The sequence below is a fragment of the Danio rerio genome, chromosome 18, assembly GCF_052040795.2.
Source record: "Danio rerio strain M-AB ecotype USA chromosome 18, GRCz13ab, whole genome shotgun sequence".
Taxonomy (NCBI): Eukaryota; Metazoa; Chordata; class Actinopteri; order Cypriniformes; family Danionidae; genus Danio; species Danio rerio.
Window position 1 is genome coordinate 20655619 of NC_141038.1, and position 16146 is coordinate 20671764.

General features: G+C 34.0%; 1 protein-coding gene across 2 annotated transcripts in view; it reads right to left on the reverse strand.

Annotated features, from left to right (window-relative positions):
• megf11 (multiple EGF-like-domains 11) overlaps positions 1 to 16146 on the reverse strand; it is a 265068-nt gene that overhangs the window by 94558 nt on the left and 154364 nt on the right. For both annotated transcript variants that reach the window (XM_087293061.1, XM_087293060.1), the window contains exons 7-10: positions 13260 to 13506; positions 9834 to 9954; positions 5902 to 6038; positions 4746 to 4958 (exon numbers count right to left, since the gene is read on the reverse strand). In XM_087293061.1, the coding sequence (XP_087149187.1) occupies positions 4746 to 4958; positions 5902 to 6038; positions 9834 to 9954; positions 13260 to 13506 (718 nt within the window). The remainder of the gene's footprint in view (positions 1 to 4745; positions 4959 to 5901; positions 6039 to 9833; positions 9955 to 13259; positions 13507 to 16146) is intronic.

Here is a 16146-nt window from a genome sequence, read left to right on the forward strand (position 1 = left end):
ATAATTAAAAAAAATTGGTTTCAATGCTATAAATGAATTAACAAATGAAGGCTTTGTGTAGTATTTTTTTGCGATACATTTTGCAATATTGAGTATGATATTAACAGAGGAAATGAATGAAAAATTTTCGGACAATTTTGGATGATAAAAGGATAATTTTGTAGTGGAGCACTTCTGCGTAAAATGTAATACATAGAATAAAGCAAAGTTACAAATAAAATTAAAGCTTTATGTTTTTTTTCTGGGGGTCTAAAAGTATTCAGGCAAGCAAATTGAATGATTCAATGTAAAATAAATAACAATGTATAATCTTCATTGCAGCTATACTGCACATAAATACAATTAACGTTTCTTGAAGATACTAAAAATGTAAGTTTTCTGTGATTGAATGTTTTAAACTGGTTTAAAAAGCATACAGATTTTATAACACATGCAAATCACAAACGTTTTGGTAACTTTAGGGTTAAACTTTAAAATTACTCCACATTTATGTGTGTTATTAACTACTAAACTAATTCTGATTTAACATTGCAGATCCAGTGATGTGACTATTGCAGATGAGCTCATTGCGATATAAATGCTGAAATTATATATTGTGCAGCCTACTTAAATATTCAATACTGGACAAGCTATGAACTAACAATATGCTGCCTACATACAGTTTATTTACCAATGTTACAAAAGACAATAAATACTGTAATATTCTTCCTTAAAATACTACAATTACCACAGCTAAATACACTGTTTAGATGTTGTATATTGTTGTCCTCAAACTGCTCCTTTTGTACAACTAGTTTCTAACGCATCTCATCCAAAGCCTTTTGTTATGTTTTGTTTGAATTTGATGTTTGACAGTTGTAGGCTGAGAAATAACTTAAATCATTCAGTGTAGTGATATGCTTTCATGACCTGCCTGGAACTACTTTAAACATGTAGTTCCTTGAAAAAACTGCACACCTTAAAATATATCAGCCAAAAAATACATAAAACCCATAGTAGATGATTTGTTAAGTAAAACAAAAAGGCATAACTGCTTAAGTTCATTTACTATCAAAAAAGTATTTTGATGTTTAAATGGTGTCTGCAACTTTTGTGAAGAATCTGATAATTTGCATATAGCTGTCAGAACATGAGAATAACTCCCATAAATTATTATTCCTTGGAAAAAAAAATGAGAATATTGGTCATGTCTGTTATCGTGTGCTCTTAGAAATTGTACTAAAGCTGAGTCGGTGTCAGTTTCTGTGTTTCCCCAAGTCATGTTGTTCCATGTGCTTATTATCACATGATTCCTTGTTCTGTTTTCCCGCCATTTATCTGTGTTCATTAGTTCCACCTGTGTTCTCACCCCTGTTTGTAATTTAGGTAATTATGATGTGTATTTATACTCCTGAGTTATGGTTAGTCTTTGTCCTGTCTTGAAATGTCAACCTCCTTATCTATCGCTTGATCTATTGAGATGCTTATAAATAAATAAATAAATAAATAAATAAATAAATAAATAAATAAATAAATAAATAAATAAATAAGTGACCTTTGTAAAGTACGTGTTTGTACCTAAAAAGTTCATATTGGTAACTTAAAAATTTAGTCTATAGGCCTGCTAGCCTTTTGTGATTGCCAGTGAAGTTGTCTCTGCTGGCGATCGCTTCCTATGGTTTGTGCCGATTGTCAGCGGGGTTTCCTGTGTGGGGGACTGCTGCTGGGCAGGCTACGGCTCCCAGAGGCCCCTGCGCATTTGGATCTGCAAGTCTGCTCCCAGCATCTCCTTCGTTATATAGCCACTATTCTAGTCACTAAACTAGTCAATCTTGGGGAGAACCACTTCTATTTCAGAGTGTAGATTATATAACAGCATTTTTAAAAAATGTATTAATTTTAATTTACTTTTTACTGAATTAAAAAATATTTATAACATCTTTGCATGAAATTACATGATCTAATCCTGTTTATATGAAAAAAGCGTACTCAAACTGGTTTCTTAATAGAACGGATTGTCAGTGGTTAGGTATAGAATCTACGAGAAGCTCCCCAAATGTGTTATGTACTTGACCATTTATTAATAGTGTACATGAACTTGACTCTGTATTCAACATCTTTACAGTATAAAACACTCTTCTGGCATGGAAAGATGTGGTAAAGTATTTGAATATTCTTTATACTCTTTCCTTGAAATCTCTTATTGTGTGTAACCCTGATCTACTCCCTGACTAAAGGGGATTTGGGAATTAGATCAGATATTTGACAAGGGGAACCTGAAATCATTTCAGTTATTAAAATAGGAATTTAAGTGGCCAGATAACAACTTCTATAATTTTTTGCAACTATTAGATTTTCTAGAACCATTCCTTAAGGAAGGCAGAAAACATCTTGATCTTTTTGACATGGAAAAACAATTGTATTTTTTATTTTCTCTGAAAAGGAAGATATGTTTTTTTGGATATGAGTGTTATCCAATGTAGGATGTTCTTCCCTTACCTCCTTGAAAGTTATATGGAAGAAAGATTGTGGAACAAATTTTAGTGAAGAAAAATGGCTTTTGCTCTGTTCTGGCATATTTTTCAAAGGTGCCACAAACCACAAGCTAAAAGTGTTTTTTTTTTTTTTTTAGCAGAACTTATTTAACACCAGTTTGTCTGAGTAAGGTAAGGTAAAATTTATTGTCTCTCGTAGCAGAAATTTGTTTTAGAAAAAGGTTCTGCTGTACATAGACACCAACAAGACAACATATAACATACATACACATTAAAAATCTGATCCTAAAATACCTCCTAATATAAATACAATTCTATAAAATCAATAATTAGAAAATATTAATAAAATACAATGTGCTCCACTGCACTCTGTTATGCCAACCAATGCAGTTCTCTTAATCTTTGGCCATCCTACCCAAATTGCTCATTGATTAATTTAATTAAAAAAGGAACAAAATAATGTTTATATCTATTGTACTTGCATAACAGGACCCTGCATCTTCTGCCAGAATTCATCAACTCATATTCCAAAGACAGCACATGCGAAGAATTAGATAAAATCTTGTTGGCTTGTTGAATTGTGCACAACTTAAAGATGTCTATTAGCAAACCAAGTGTCTCAATTTCCATAATTTTTCCTGCCACTGTCATCAGGTTATTTACTTGGGTTTTAATTTTTACTGTTAGATTCTTAAACCAAACAATAATTCTATATCTTAAAATAGACTCTGTTGCTTTATAAAAAGTTAACATTATGCTGCTACTCACTCTGAATAATCTAATTCGCTGATGAATTCTTGCACAAAGACTTGACACCTGAGAGTGCCAATTAAACTAACAATCAATGGTCAACCCTAAATATTTATATGAATATGAATCAACCTGCTTAATGTCTTTATCATAAATCACAACAGAACTCCTGTCGCTTACTGACCTGGGGACTATGATGACCTCCTTCGTTTTCTTAAAATTCATTTCCAAATAGTGGTCATCACACCAGCCAACAAACCATTCTACAGCCGCTCTATATTCAATAATGCTGGCATCTTTTGAGAAAAGGTGCAATAATATAGTGTCATCAGAAAATGTAAGTATATATTGATTTGTCTGCTGACTAACGCAGTCATTTGTATAAAGGGTAAACAAAAATAGTGAACTTACACACCCTTGTGGGGCCCCTGTACAGATTGTTGCTATGTCAGACAACCCTAAGTAAAATTTTACTTGTGTTGTGGCTGTTAAAAAAGTATAAAATTTATTATATTATTGTATTATATTCATTACATTTATTAACAAAGGGGTTCACTTGTTTACCAGCTTTACCAAAAGTGTATGAGGTTGAATTGAATTAAATGCTGATCTGAAATCGATAAAAAAAATAAATAAAAAAAAACTAATAAGAGCAACTGGGCTCTCTAGATGCCTTAAAACAAAATGTGTTAATGTGGTATGATATTTCCTAAAGTTTCTCAATGTTGTTTTAGTTGCAAATCCAATGTTGGTACTGTGCAGCATGTATTCGGGGACGGTGACATGACAAAGCCATACTGGAAATAAATCCACAAATTGTCAGAAGATTATTAGTAGACCTTATACCCTATCCCCAGCTATATATCTTCTGAATTGTAAAACTGCTCTACACCTTAGTCATGGACTAGAATCTGTGTGACACCTTTGTATGTATCTAGCAAGAAAATGTATTGTTACGTTGAGGTCTTCTTTTAACATTCCTTCGGTCAAAACACACATGCATGTAAATCAGCCATTTTCTTACCCTTCGAAAACTTGTGGCATAAAATCATTAAATGCACAGGTAGTTGGAGTCAGTTGTGATCACACTTCAAAATAAATGTATTTCTCTTAAATAGGGATCAATATACTTGCAAATATGACCAAAAACATGTGCGAAGAGGTAGCTAGCACGTTACTATGAGCTATTAGATATGCCCATGCAATTTACACACGCACAAATGTGTACACTCTCTGTCTTTGCCAGTTATTGATTCAAAGTGAGGAGCTCTAACTGATGAAAATTTGCTCAAATATTGAGCTGCTAGGCATTACTAGTTAGTTTTAACTTGCCTAAATCTTGGCAATGACCACAGAATAAAGGGATGATCAGTCAATTGCAGTGCATTATGCTTAATGCATTAACAAGTGATAAATAATAAACCTTATTTTGAAGTGACTGTTTTGAAAAATTGTAACCCACCCCCAAAAAACAATCACCATCTCAATTGCAGTCTAATGACATGTGTTAGTGTGTCTCACCTGATTGTGTTGGTGGAATTACAGGGGCAGTATTTGTCACAGATGAGACCGTAAAGGCCTGGTGGACAGAATCTATCCTGGCAGTGGTGCCCTTTGAATCCCGTATCGCACAAACAAGCTCCATTGATGTGGTAACACTTTGCCCCATTCTGACAGTCACAATGGAGGGTGCACTGGGGTCCATAGGTGCCAACCGGACACTCTTCCTGGCACCTGCAAACATTTCACACACTTCAGAGAAAGAAGAAACCCCTCTATTTACCCATAAACCCCAATGAAACCACTAGCATACATTCTTAAAAGAAAAAAAGAGGCTGTCAAAATAGCACAAGCAGATTTAGTATAGTACAGAGCTTTTCTAATCTATGGGTCGAGGGTCAAAGCTCCGGGCATCTTCTGTGGTACCTCAGGTTCATCAGCCCCTTTGGCTTCACAGATGGGACGACAGCAAAACGCAGACTGCAGTCATTAATTACCGCGAATACAATTAGACCCGGGCTCATTCTCTCTGTTGAATAGCAAAGTGACTTAAGGAACAACGACTTCCACGAGATCTTCAATATACAATCCTGGCAGAACATCAATCTCCAGTGTCCAAAGAAGCCATTAGGAGACAGATAAATAGCTCAATTAAATTATAAAACGGACTAGGTATGTTTCATGTTGAAATTACACCGGTGTCGTTTGTATCAGGAGAGACGGGTGAAAGGAGGACGTGGGGTAAGGGAGGCGGCAGTACTAACGCAATCTGAGATTATTCCTGCTGGGCTAATTCACCTGTCACAGACTAAATGAATGAGGGCAATTTTGTTAAATATTAGAGGATAAGAAGTGTCTGTCCTGAAAGTGTTTTCATTCTGCAGACAATCACTTTACCGCGCTAATAAACCCTAAGCTGCGGCAGAAGACACTGGAAAATAAAGAGCAATTTCAATTGGACCCTAATAAAACTCTATTACTGGTAATTAATGGGCAGAAACTTAACAGACCAGTGCACACCTTGGAGTGGGATCAGTGGACATAATGTAAACACTGAGTTGTAAAAAAGCAATTAATCAATTATTCAGTACCTACATTTTGCATACATTGCATTTTGTGCCACTTTTTTTTTAAAGACACGAAAGAGTATCAATAACTGATCAGGGATCTGTTTAACCTGTGGCCGCTGTATCCCGCCATGCACTGACACTGTCCTGTGATGTGGTCACAGAGTCCTCCATTGCGGCATGAGCATTCCTTGCTGCAGTTGATCCCATATTTTCCAAACGGACATGGCTGGGCACACACAGAACCCTGTCGAGCAAGAAGAGTGGATCAAAATGTAACATCGGAGAATCATCTGAAATTCAATTACAGCAGGCGGTGAAGCTGTACTGAATTTAAAAATAAGATAACTTATAAGTTACTCCATCATTTGAAATCCAGTTATTTCTTTCAAAAGGACAACGGCTTATAGTTCATACAAAAATGAATGTTTGCTGTTTGTTTATTTACCTTTGGGCCATTAAAATACAGTTGCTGATGTATTTTCTTCAGCATTAAATTAAGGCAGATTTTAGCTGAAATGATGATTCATTCATTCATTTTTCTTTAGCTTAGTCTCTATTTCAGAGGTTGCCACAGTGGAATGACCCACCAACTATTCCAGATTTTTTTTTATGCAGCAGATGCCCTTCCAGCCGCAACTAATTACTTGAAAGCACCCATACACGCTCCTGTTCACACACACACGCTAATACACTACAACCTATTTGGTTTAATCAATTCAACTATAGTGCATGTCTTTGGAATGTGGGGGGAAACCGGAGAACCCAGAGGAAACCCATGCAAACACGATGAGAACATGCAAACTACACACAGAAATGGCAACTGGCCCAGTCGGGACTCGAACCAGCAACCTTCTTGCTGTGAGGGAACAGTGCTAGCCACTGATCAACCATGTCATTCAAAATCATGATTGGTAATACATTAAATTCAAGTCAGAGGAACGTTTGTTTCCTTTTGTAAGACCCAAATGTCATCAGGAGGCACCAAAAGGTGGTTTTTTGTTTGACTATCAAAGTGAAAGAAACCATTGATTTGAGTTTATGTATCCCCAAGCACCATGGTTTATTAATAGCTAATTTAATTAATAGCAATATAAATTTTTGGGTGAACTATCCAGCTTTTTTAATCTGCAGTTCTTTTATTTGTCTCTTTAAATGCTAGTTCCTTAAAGTCTGTTAGATTCAGATTAGCTTATATTTTTCTATTGTTTATCAGTAGCAAAAAAAGATATTTTGAAAGTGAATCCAGAACATGGGCCCTATAATACACCCGGCGCAATAAGGCGCAAGACATGTTTGGCACGAATTATTGGTATTTTCAGACCAGTGCAACCTTAATTTTTATATTTTGCACCTTGTTGTTTAAATAGCAAATCCATCTGCACCCCTTTGAGGATTCATGGGTGTGCTGGTCTAAAATAGAGGTGTGATAAGTTGCATTGTTGAAGCATTGCTATTTTAAAGAACTGGAATAGGTTTCTTCATTGACTATATAAAAGCAGGTCTTAATTCCAGCGTAGAGTGCTTTAGTTATGGTCCTTTGTGGGTTCAAATGCTTACACATTGTTAATACACACAGGATGTACAGCAATATACAAATATTTGTACATACGAAGAAAATTTAAGGATTAAAATGTTACAAAAAATATTATTTTCTACATAAATATAAAACCATGCTTCCATACCTTCTACATGAAGTTTGTTTTCCAGTTTATTTATATAATTTGTTTATATTATATATATAATATATATTATTTATACATTTTATTTAGTTTATTTATATATTATTATTAGTAGTAGTATAACTACTTATTATATGTTTATTTTTATTTGTTTTAATGAAAAAATAGTTTAGATTTTTCCACCTGTCAGGTTGTGGAGACATATACATGACTATATGGGGCACAAGAAAAGGATGTGTGTGGATATAACTCAATTTTTTGACCACACTTCTCTACACATCTATTCATTTGCTGGAAATTAGAAATTAATTTTGAAATAATTTTGAAACAAACCTTTGCACATAACAAACAAAATTAAATATGTAGGCTAATAGATGTCTTCAGTGGAGTGCGTACAATACTATCCTTACTTCCTTACTACACGAAAGTAAAGGAGTAAAGAGTACAAGTAAAGAGAAAGTAAAGAGGCCAAATGGAGGCCTCTTTATTCTTTATCCCCGCGCTGCAGATGGTCTGTTTTCTAGCTAGTGAAGAGATTAATTTTTCCTCTTAAAAAGTCTGCCATGTAAATAGCATGATACAACTGACTCTTAAAGAGAATGTGAGATGAGACTCTGATTGGTTTAATGCATGTTGTGCTCAAAACACATCCGTAACTCATAAAGAAAATAAGCACAACCCTGTTTGACCATGCGCCAGGCGCAGAACGTATTTTTCTGTCCTTAAAATAGCAAAAGTGGATTCATACATGCCCTTAATGCTTTTGCGTCATGCTCTTTAGATTTTGCGCCTAGATAGTTAAAATAGAGCCCCATATATTTCAGAACAATATGTTCTTTTTTTTAAAATCATCTGCTTAAAAATGTGTTATATAGTTTTTTTTTAATTTTAAAGCATTTAAACTTATGTTTTTACTCATTCATTGATTCATTCATTCATTTCCTTTCCACTAGTCCCTTTATTAATCCAGGGTCGCCACAGCGGAATGAACCGCCAACTTATCCAGCAAGTTTTTACGCAGCAGATGCCCTTCCAGCCGCAACCCATCTCTGGGAAACATCCATACACACTCATACACTACAGACAATTTAGCCTATGGACAATTTAGCCTACCCAATTCACCTGTACCGCATGTCTTTGGACTGTGGGGGAAACCAGAGCACCCGGAGGAAACCCACGCGAAGGCAGGGAGAACATTCAAACTCCACACAGAAACACCAACTGAGCCGAGGTTCAAACCAGCGACCCAGGGACCTTCTTGCTGTGAGGCGACAGCACTACCTATTGCGCCACTGCCTCGTCAGTCTTGTTTTCATTTGTATAATAAGATATAATATTATAATATTTATAATAATATAATATAATATAATATAATATAATATAATATAATATAATATAATATAATATAATATAATATAATATAATATAATATAATAATATTCAAAAAAAAAAAAACAACCATTCAAAATAAAATCTTTTTTTTTCCCAGATTTGATCCAGCAAGACAGATTCCATGATTTTAAGTGAACATTTGATATACAGAATCATACATAAAGATCATACATGAAATAAATTATTCAACAGAACTATACAGAATCTCCACAGAAAAGAGATCTGTAGCAACTTCTGTCAGTTAAAGCTGAAAGATTTACATGTTCACAATCCATCCAGTCTTTGCTACTGTAACTTTAAGAACTTTAACCAAGGCTCTCAATCATTCAAGAGGCATTAATATGTACATTAAAGCACTCACAGATCTGATGTTAATACGATCACATTCTCCGAATAAAAATGTTCAATAAACAGTCTGAGCGAACAGTGGATGGAGCGCTGCTTTGTGAACATAACATACTGTTGCACATTAAACGATTTGAGAAGATGAAGGAAACTCGCGTTTGATATGTCCTCCTTATGAGTTTAAGATGATGCAAAAGAAGCAATAATGAGCCTCAGCAAACTTCAGACAATTGGCTTCCAAATAATACCTCCAGCTGCTCTGCGAGTCTCAGATCACTGCCATTTCTTCCCCTTACGTTTGTGCCAGTATCTACATTCAGATTCTCCTCCATTTGCCTCTTAAACCTGTTCACCTTCCCTCTATTCACTTAACCCTCCCTTTCTCTCTCTAATTACTCCCTCTTCTCTTCCTTTACTTCCTTTTTAAGCGTGACTCACCTCTTCCTTCTTTCAGTATCTTGCCCTTTTACTCTCCTTCACTCTCTGCCCCTCATTTCCTATCATCCGTCTTCTCATCTTCATTCCTCTCTGTTTCTTTTTCAATCTTTTATTCTCTCAGTCACTTTCCCTTTTGTCCCCTCACTTCTCCAACCCATAGGTTCCCCTTGAGCCCAGCATCTTACCGTCCATCCAGCCGGGCAGGAACACTCCCCAGTGATGTGATGGCAGGTTCCTCCGTTCTGACAGGGGCATCGCTGCTCACACTGTGGCCCGTGACTTCCAGAGGGACAGCGCTCTCCACAGCTGCCCGACCACAAGAGCGAAAACATGAAACCCAGGCAGTCATTGCAAAGGATTGCAACATAAAACACAAGAACGTTCAAAGACTTTAGAACAAATACTTAAAAAAAAAAAATCCAACCATATTATTTTAAGTACCCTCACAAGTACTTCACAGCGTTTCAACTATGCAACAATGAATACAGACAAAGAGTAAGTGCATCATATGTAGATTAGCACGAGAGACTGGAGGAAGAGCAATTTTCCAGTTAATTCTGAGTAGATAAATGAATTAAGCACAGAAGCATACACTGTATAAAATGATTTACTTTACATTTTTGATACAATTTTAATGGCTTTTTCATAATAATAACATGAACTAATGGTAAACAATGAGTTTGTTGTGCAATACATAATCCTTGTTAATGTTATGCATCTATTTACAGTAATAGTTTGTTTTGTTAATATTTACTTACTAATGTATTTGATAATGAAAAACACATTTACTGGTAACATTTTACTATAAAGTTGTATTAGATAGAATTAGTTAATGTTGACATGTTAAACAATAAACAATACATTACATTTAATACAGTATTTGATCATGTTAGTTAATGAAAATACTAACTCACGTTAACTCAGTGCATTAACTAATGTTCATTCATTCATTGTCTTTTTCGGCTTAGTCCCTTTATTAATCCAGGGTCGCCACAGCGGAATGAACCACCAACTTATCTAGCACATTTTTTTACGCAGCGGATGCCCTTCCAGCTGCAACCCATCTCTGGGAAACATCCCCACACACACTCTTTCACACTCATACACTATGGACAATTTAGCCTACCCAATTCACCTGTACCGCATGTCTTTGGACTGTGGGGGAAAACGGAGCACCCGGAGGAAACCCACGGGAACACGAGCCTCGAGCCTCGGCTTGGTCAGTTGGGGTTTCTGTGTGGAGTTTGCTTGTTCTCCCTGAACAAGCAAACTCCACACAGAAACCCCAACTGACCAAGCCGAGGCTCGAACCAGCGACCTTCTTGCTGGGAGGCGACAGCACTACCTACTGTACTACTGCGTCGCACCCATTGTATAATGTCAACAAGCATATATTAGTTCATGTTAGTAGATGCAACAACCAACATTAATCAACAAAAACTTATTGTAAAATGTGACCCAATTACTTTACCTGCTAACACTTTATTTTACTGTACAATTCATGCTACACTCACTGCTGCTTGTTCAAATATTAAAAATAAATCAGTTCTTGGGTTTTTTTGTGAGGGCAACTTAATTTTTTATGTTCAATCTACTTCAAAATTAAACACAACTAAGTTAACTTAATCGATTTGTGTTGGAACAACATGTAGGAATTGTGTGGAACCCAACACTTTTTACACTGTATTAACAAACCATTAGTTAAAGTGAAAGTTGACCCAAAATTGAACATGTACTCACCTTTAAGTGGTTCCAAACCTGTATGAGTTTCTTTACTATGCTGAACACAAAAGAAGATATTTTAAAGAAAGTTGAACACCTGTAACTACTGACTTACATAGTAGGAAAATGAATACAATGCAAGTCAGTGGTTACAGGTTTTCAGCTTTCTTCAAACTAAAAGAAAGAATCTCAAACAAGTCTTGAACAAGTAAAGGGTAAGTAAATTACAAGATTTTCAGTTTTAGTTCCCTTTATGGCTATTAACTTAATGAACTATCAATTAGTGACTTATTAATAGTGAGGTAGTAGTTGGGTTTAGGATGTAGGGATGCAGAATAAGATAATACAGTTAATATCTAAATATGAAGCAGGTAATACACCAGTGGTTATACCATACAAACTATAGTGTTACCCTAAATCTTTGTTAATGTCAAGTTAAAAATATAATATTGTGTTAGTCATTGCATTAGTTATCATTAGAGCCAGACAAAATCTGCAGACTTTTGAATTTTTGCTATTTCTGTGGGGAATTTTGCAAAAAATCTGCAGATTTATGCAGGAATTATTTTGGGAGTATCTTAACTAAAATCTTAACATATTAAATAAAAATAACAGCTTTTTAACTTTTATTTAATGGTTACAATGCATATTCATCTAGATCCCCTTATTTGGTAAACAAAGCAAGTCTCTCATATAATATATCTACTAAAAGAGAGAAAATATTACTTTACAAAGTGTATTGTAAATAAATCATATGAACATTTTCCATCATAGTCAATATTATTACAGAAATTAATTTAAAAACTGAATAAATATAAACTTACACACATTTACACAAGTAAATAAATAGACTCGATGGGCTAAAAATCAGCAGATTTCTGCGCACACAGATTCTGTGTGGGCCTTTATTATCATGAACAAATAATAAATAATCACTCGGGTTCATGCAATCTTCTAGAAAAAAAAGTTTTGGACACTGCAAAAAATATATTTTTGAGAACTTCCAAAAATAAGTACAACAATAAAGTTGAGTTAACTAGAATAATTAAGTTATGGGAACTAGAAAAATTAAGTTGCAATAATTAGAAAATGTAAATTGCACTAACTAAATAAAACAACTAAGGTGAATAACTAAAAAAGTAATGAAAACTCAAAAAATAAGTTTTCTAGTTAAGATAACTAAAAAACAAAGTTGTTGTAATCAAAAAAATAAGTTGCATTAACAATGAAAATTAAAGTTATTATAATAACTTAAAAAACTGAGTTGTGACTAAAAGTTTTTGTTTAAAAAACTAGAAATTATTGCAGTTTTATTAAATATTTTGTGTTTCAAAATAGTTTTTCTGTTTAGATTTAAAAGAGAAAAAGCAAACAAGTTGGACTAACGACAAAAAATTAAGTTATGATACGTTAAAAATGAGTTGGGTAATTAGAAAAATGTAACTAGAAAACTAGAAATTATTTTAGATTTTTAAAAATATTTTGTATTCCAATATATATATATATATATATATATATATATATATATATATATATATATATATATATATATATATATATTTTTTTTTTTTTTTTTTTTTTGTTTTTTTTTTTTTGTTAAAATTTATAAGAGAAAAAGCAAACAATGTAATACCAGGTTCCTATTAAGACAACACAAAAGGTCACAAAAGGTGATTGTGTGTTTTCTCTTTTTTCCTTGGCAATGATACTGCAAAGGTTGAAAGCCTTTTTTGTAGTCAAGAGGTGTATGGCTATACAGAAATTGACTTTCAAAAACAAACCTACCCTTTTCACAAGAGAAACAACTTGCCCTTGTCTCCTCTATATTACAGGAAAGACATATTAACCTTCATACAGTATTTCAATATTCTTTCATCTCCGGTACTCACATGGGGCCCATGTAGCCTGGTGCGCATATGCATTCCCCCGTCTCGTGGTGGCAGGTGGCACCGTTGAGGCATTGACACTGCAGCTGGCAGCCCTTGCCATAGTAGCCGGGCTCACACAGATCCTCACAGCGCCAGCCTTGGTAGCCGTCTGTGCAGACACAGGCCCCTGTGATGGGGTTACACAGGGCCCCATTCTTGCACTGACAACGGTTGCTGCAATGGGGGCCCCAGTAGCCACTTTCACAACCTGAAAAACAGAGAACAAACGATGCTTTTTTTTACACAGACTGACTAAAATGCCATCTTACTCCAGGATAAAACCTTTGGTGGTTGTGTTACATTTTTGACGCAGGTTGTGGACCGATGACCTGTAATCCTGGCAACTGCCAAGAAACAAGATTTGTGAAGTCATAGAATTTTTATTACAGAACATATGCTGAGGTATACAAGTTTGAGCAGTGTTCTGTCAATACAAGTGAATCCCACTGTGAGTTGGGATTAGCTGAAGCAGACTATTTACATCCCCTCATTTATTCCCTTTAAATTATCAACGACTTAATACCATGCTGAAAGCCAACACTATCAATAAAATGGGTGAAACTGCAAGGATCTAATCTTGCAAAAGCACCTAAAGTGGCCCAGAGATGCTATAAAAGACTGACACAGGCATTCTTGTGTTTACACCAAATTATAGCTAGCATAAATAGGGCCATAACCAGAAAAGACATACATTTTGTGTGTTTAAATTTTACATTTGCTTGGATATGTTCACACATTTGTTCAACTAAATGCTGAAAAACTCTTTGGACATTGATTTGCATCACAACACATTTTTATTTTATTATAATTTTAGTTTTATATGTTAAATCAAATAAATCCAGCACTTGGTATGACAATGGGATAAATAAAAAAAATGTTTTAAAAATTCATTTTTCCCCACGAATTAAAGTTTTTAAAAAACTTGCACTTGGAAATACTTTTTCAAAACTTTGCATTTTAGTTTTTTCCAAGTTTCCATTTTAATTTTTGTTCGTCTTTTAAACCAAAACTTTTAAATGCTAGATTACATTTCATAAAAAAAACAAATAAAAAAAAAAACACGAAACTGTGTCTGTTTTAATCCTAAACTTCAATCTGTTTTTGTGTTTGAAAGAAGCCTCTTAATATGCTAATGAAATATATACAGTGCTCAGCATAAATAAGCACACCCCTCACAAATCTTTTAAATTCATATTTTTATAGAAAGCTATACAATATTATATTTGTGCATACACACTGTAGCCAAATCAGAAGCTTATCTAAAAATTATCTTGAAATTTTGTAGGTTGAAATTTTTTTTATATTTTGCTTGAATTTAATTGTATTTTCTTTATATTCATAATATGTTTGGTGACTAAAATATTATTTTAATAAATATATCTGTTTAATAAATCTGTTTTGTTTGAATGCACCAAAATACATGGCCTAAATTGAGAAATGGATAAAAATAGTCATTTTTAACAGTGTAAGCTCAAAACTACAGTAAAAGTCAAATATTATTGGACTCTCATATTAACCTCAAATCACTGTTTTCCACTTAAAATGTTTCAAAATTAAAATAATATTTAAGATGGTAAAGCTGAATTTTTAACAACATTACCCGTGTCTGCAGTGGCACGTCTCATCATAAATCATTCTAATATGCTAATTTAAGGCTTAATAAACATGTATTATTAATTTTAAAGTCAGAAACAGTTACCCAAAAACAATAATGATTATCTTTAGTTTCTTTTATAGACAGACTTCTTTGAATCAGAAAATCTGTCAGAAAATCTTTGACAGTATTAATTTTGTGTTTAAGCATAAGTAACATTTAATTGAAAAAGAAATCTTGATTATTTAGTAAAATATATGATGTTACACATTTTAATGCATCTTTGCTTAATAAATGTATAAATAATAAAAAATTTAAAAATACTCAAACCTTTGAATTTACATGTAAATTTGAATAATTTGTTTCTATGCACTACTTTTAAGATTTAAAAATATTTTAACATTAAGAAAAACAAAACATTTAAAGTGTACTATTATATAAAATATTTTAAAAACAGATTTTTGTTTCCGTTTTTTGACCCATTAGTTGGTGGTGTCACTTTAAAAGGAAATACTAAGCCATTGTTTTTTTTTTCAATTCAATTCAATTCATCTTTATTTCTATAGCGCTTTTACAATGTAGATTGTGTCAAAAAAGCTTAACATAGAAATTCTCATAAATTGAAACTGTTAGTCCAATTTTCAGAGTTAACGTCGAAATTAGTTCAGTTCAGTGTGTTTAATTTTCACTGCTGAAAGTCCAAAACACTGCAGAGCAAATCCATGAAATGCTGGAGACTGGAGAAGGCTGGACATCCATCACGGAAAAGCTTCAGGTGTGAGTAGGTCACCGGCAGAGGTACAGGCTGGCCCACAAGATCAATGCGGAGCCTTGTTTGTCACTGGGTCTTTCAGGAATCAGTCTCATGCATTCCACCCTTCTATGACCGCCACAACATCTGCTCAGGATACGACCTGGTCCAGGGTTATGGAGACCTCTAGAAGTTCTTTATGGTTGGCACCACTATATGGTTGTCAAGTACTATACACTTTTGCCTGTAGACTGAACATGTAAGACTCAAAGTCATGGCATCACTGTTTTCTGTCTTTACAAAAACGTACATTTTAAAACCAGTTTCAAACTTTTCATTTTAGCCTGTTGTCCTGTAAATAAATACACATTCAGTTTTTTGTTAAAAATAGTGTTGCATTTCTTTCAAAAACTCCTTACCAATACCAAAACTTTTAAATGCACTTGTCAGTTTAGTCATTTAGAAGCTAGTTTCATCCAAAGCAACATATTAAAAGGAACATA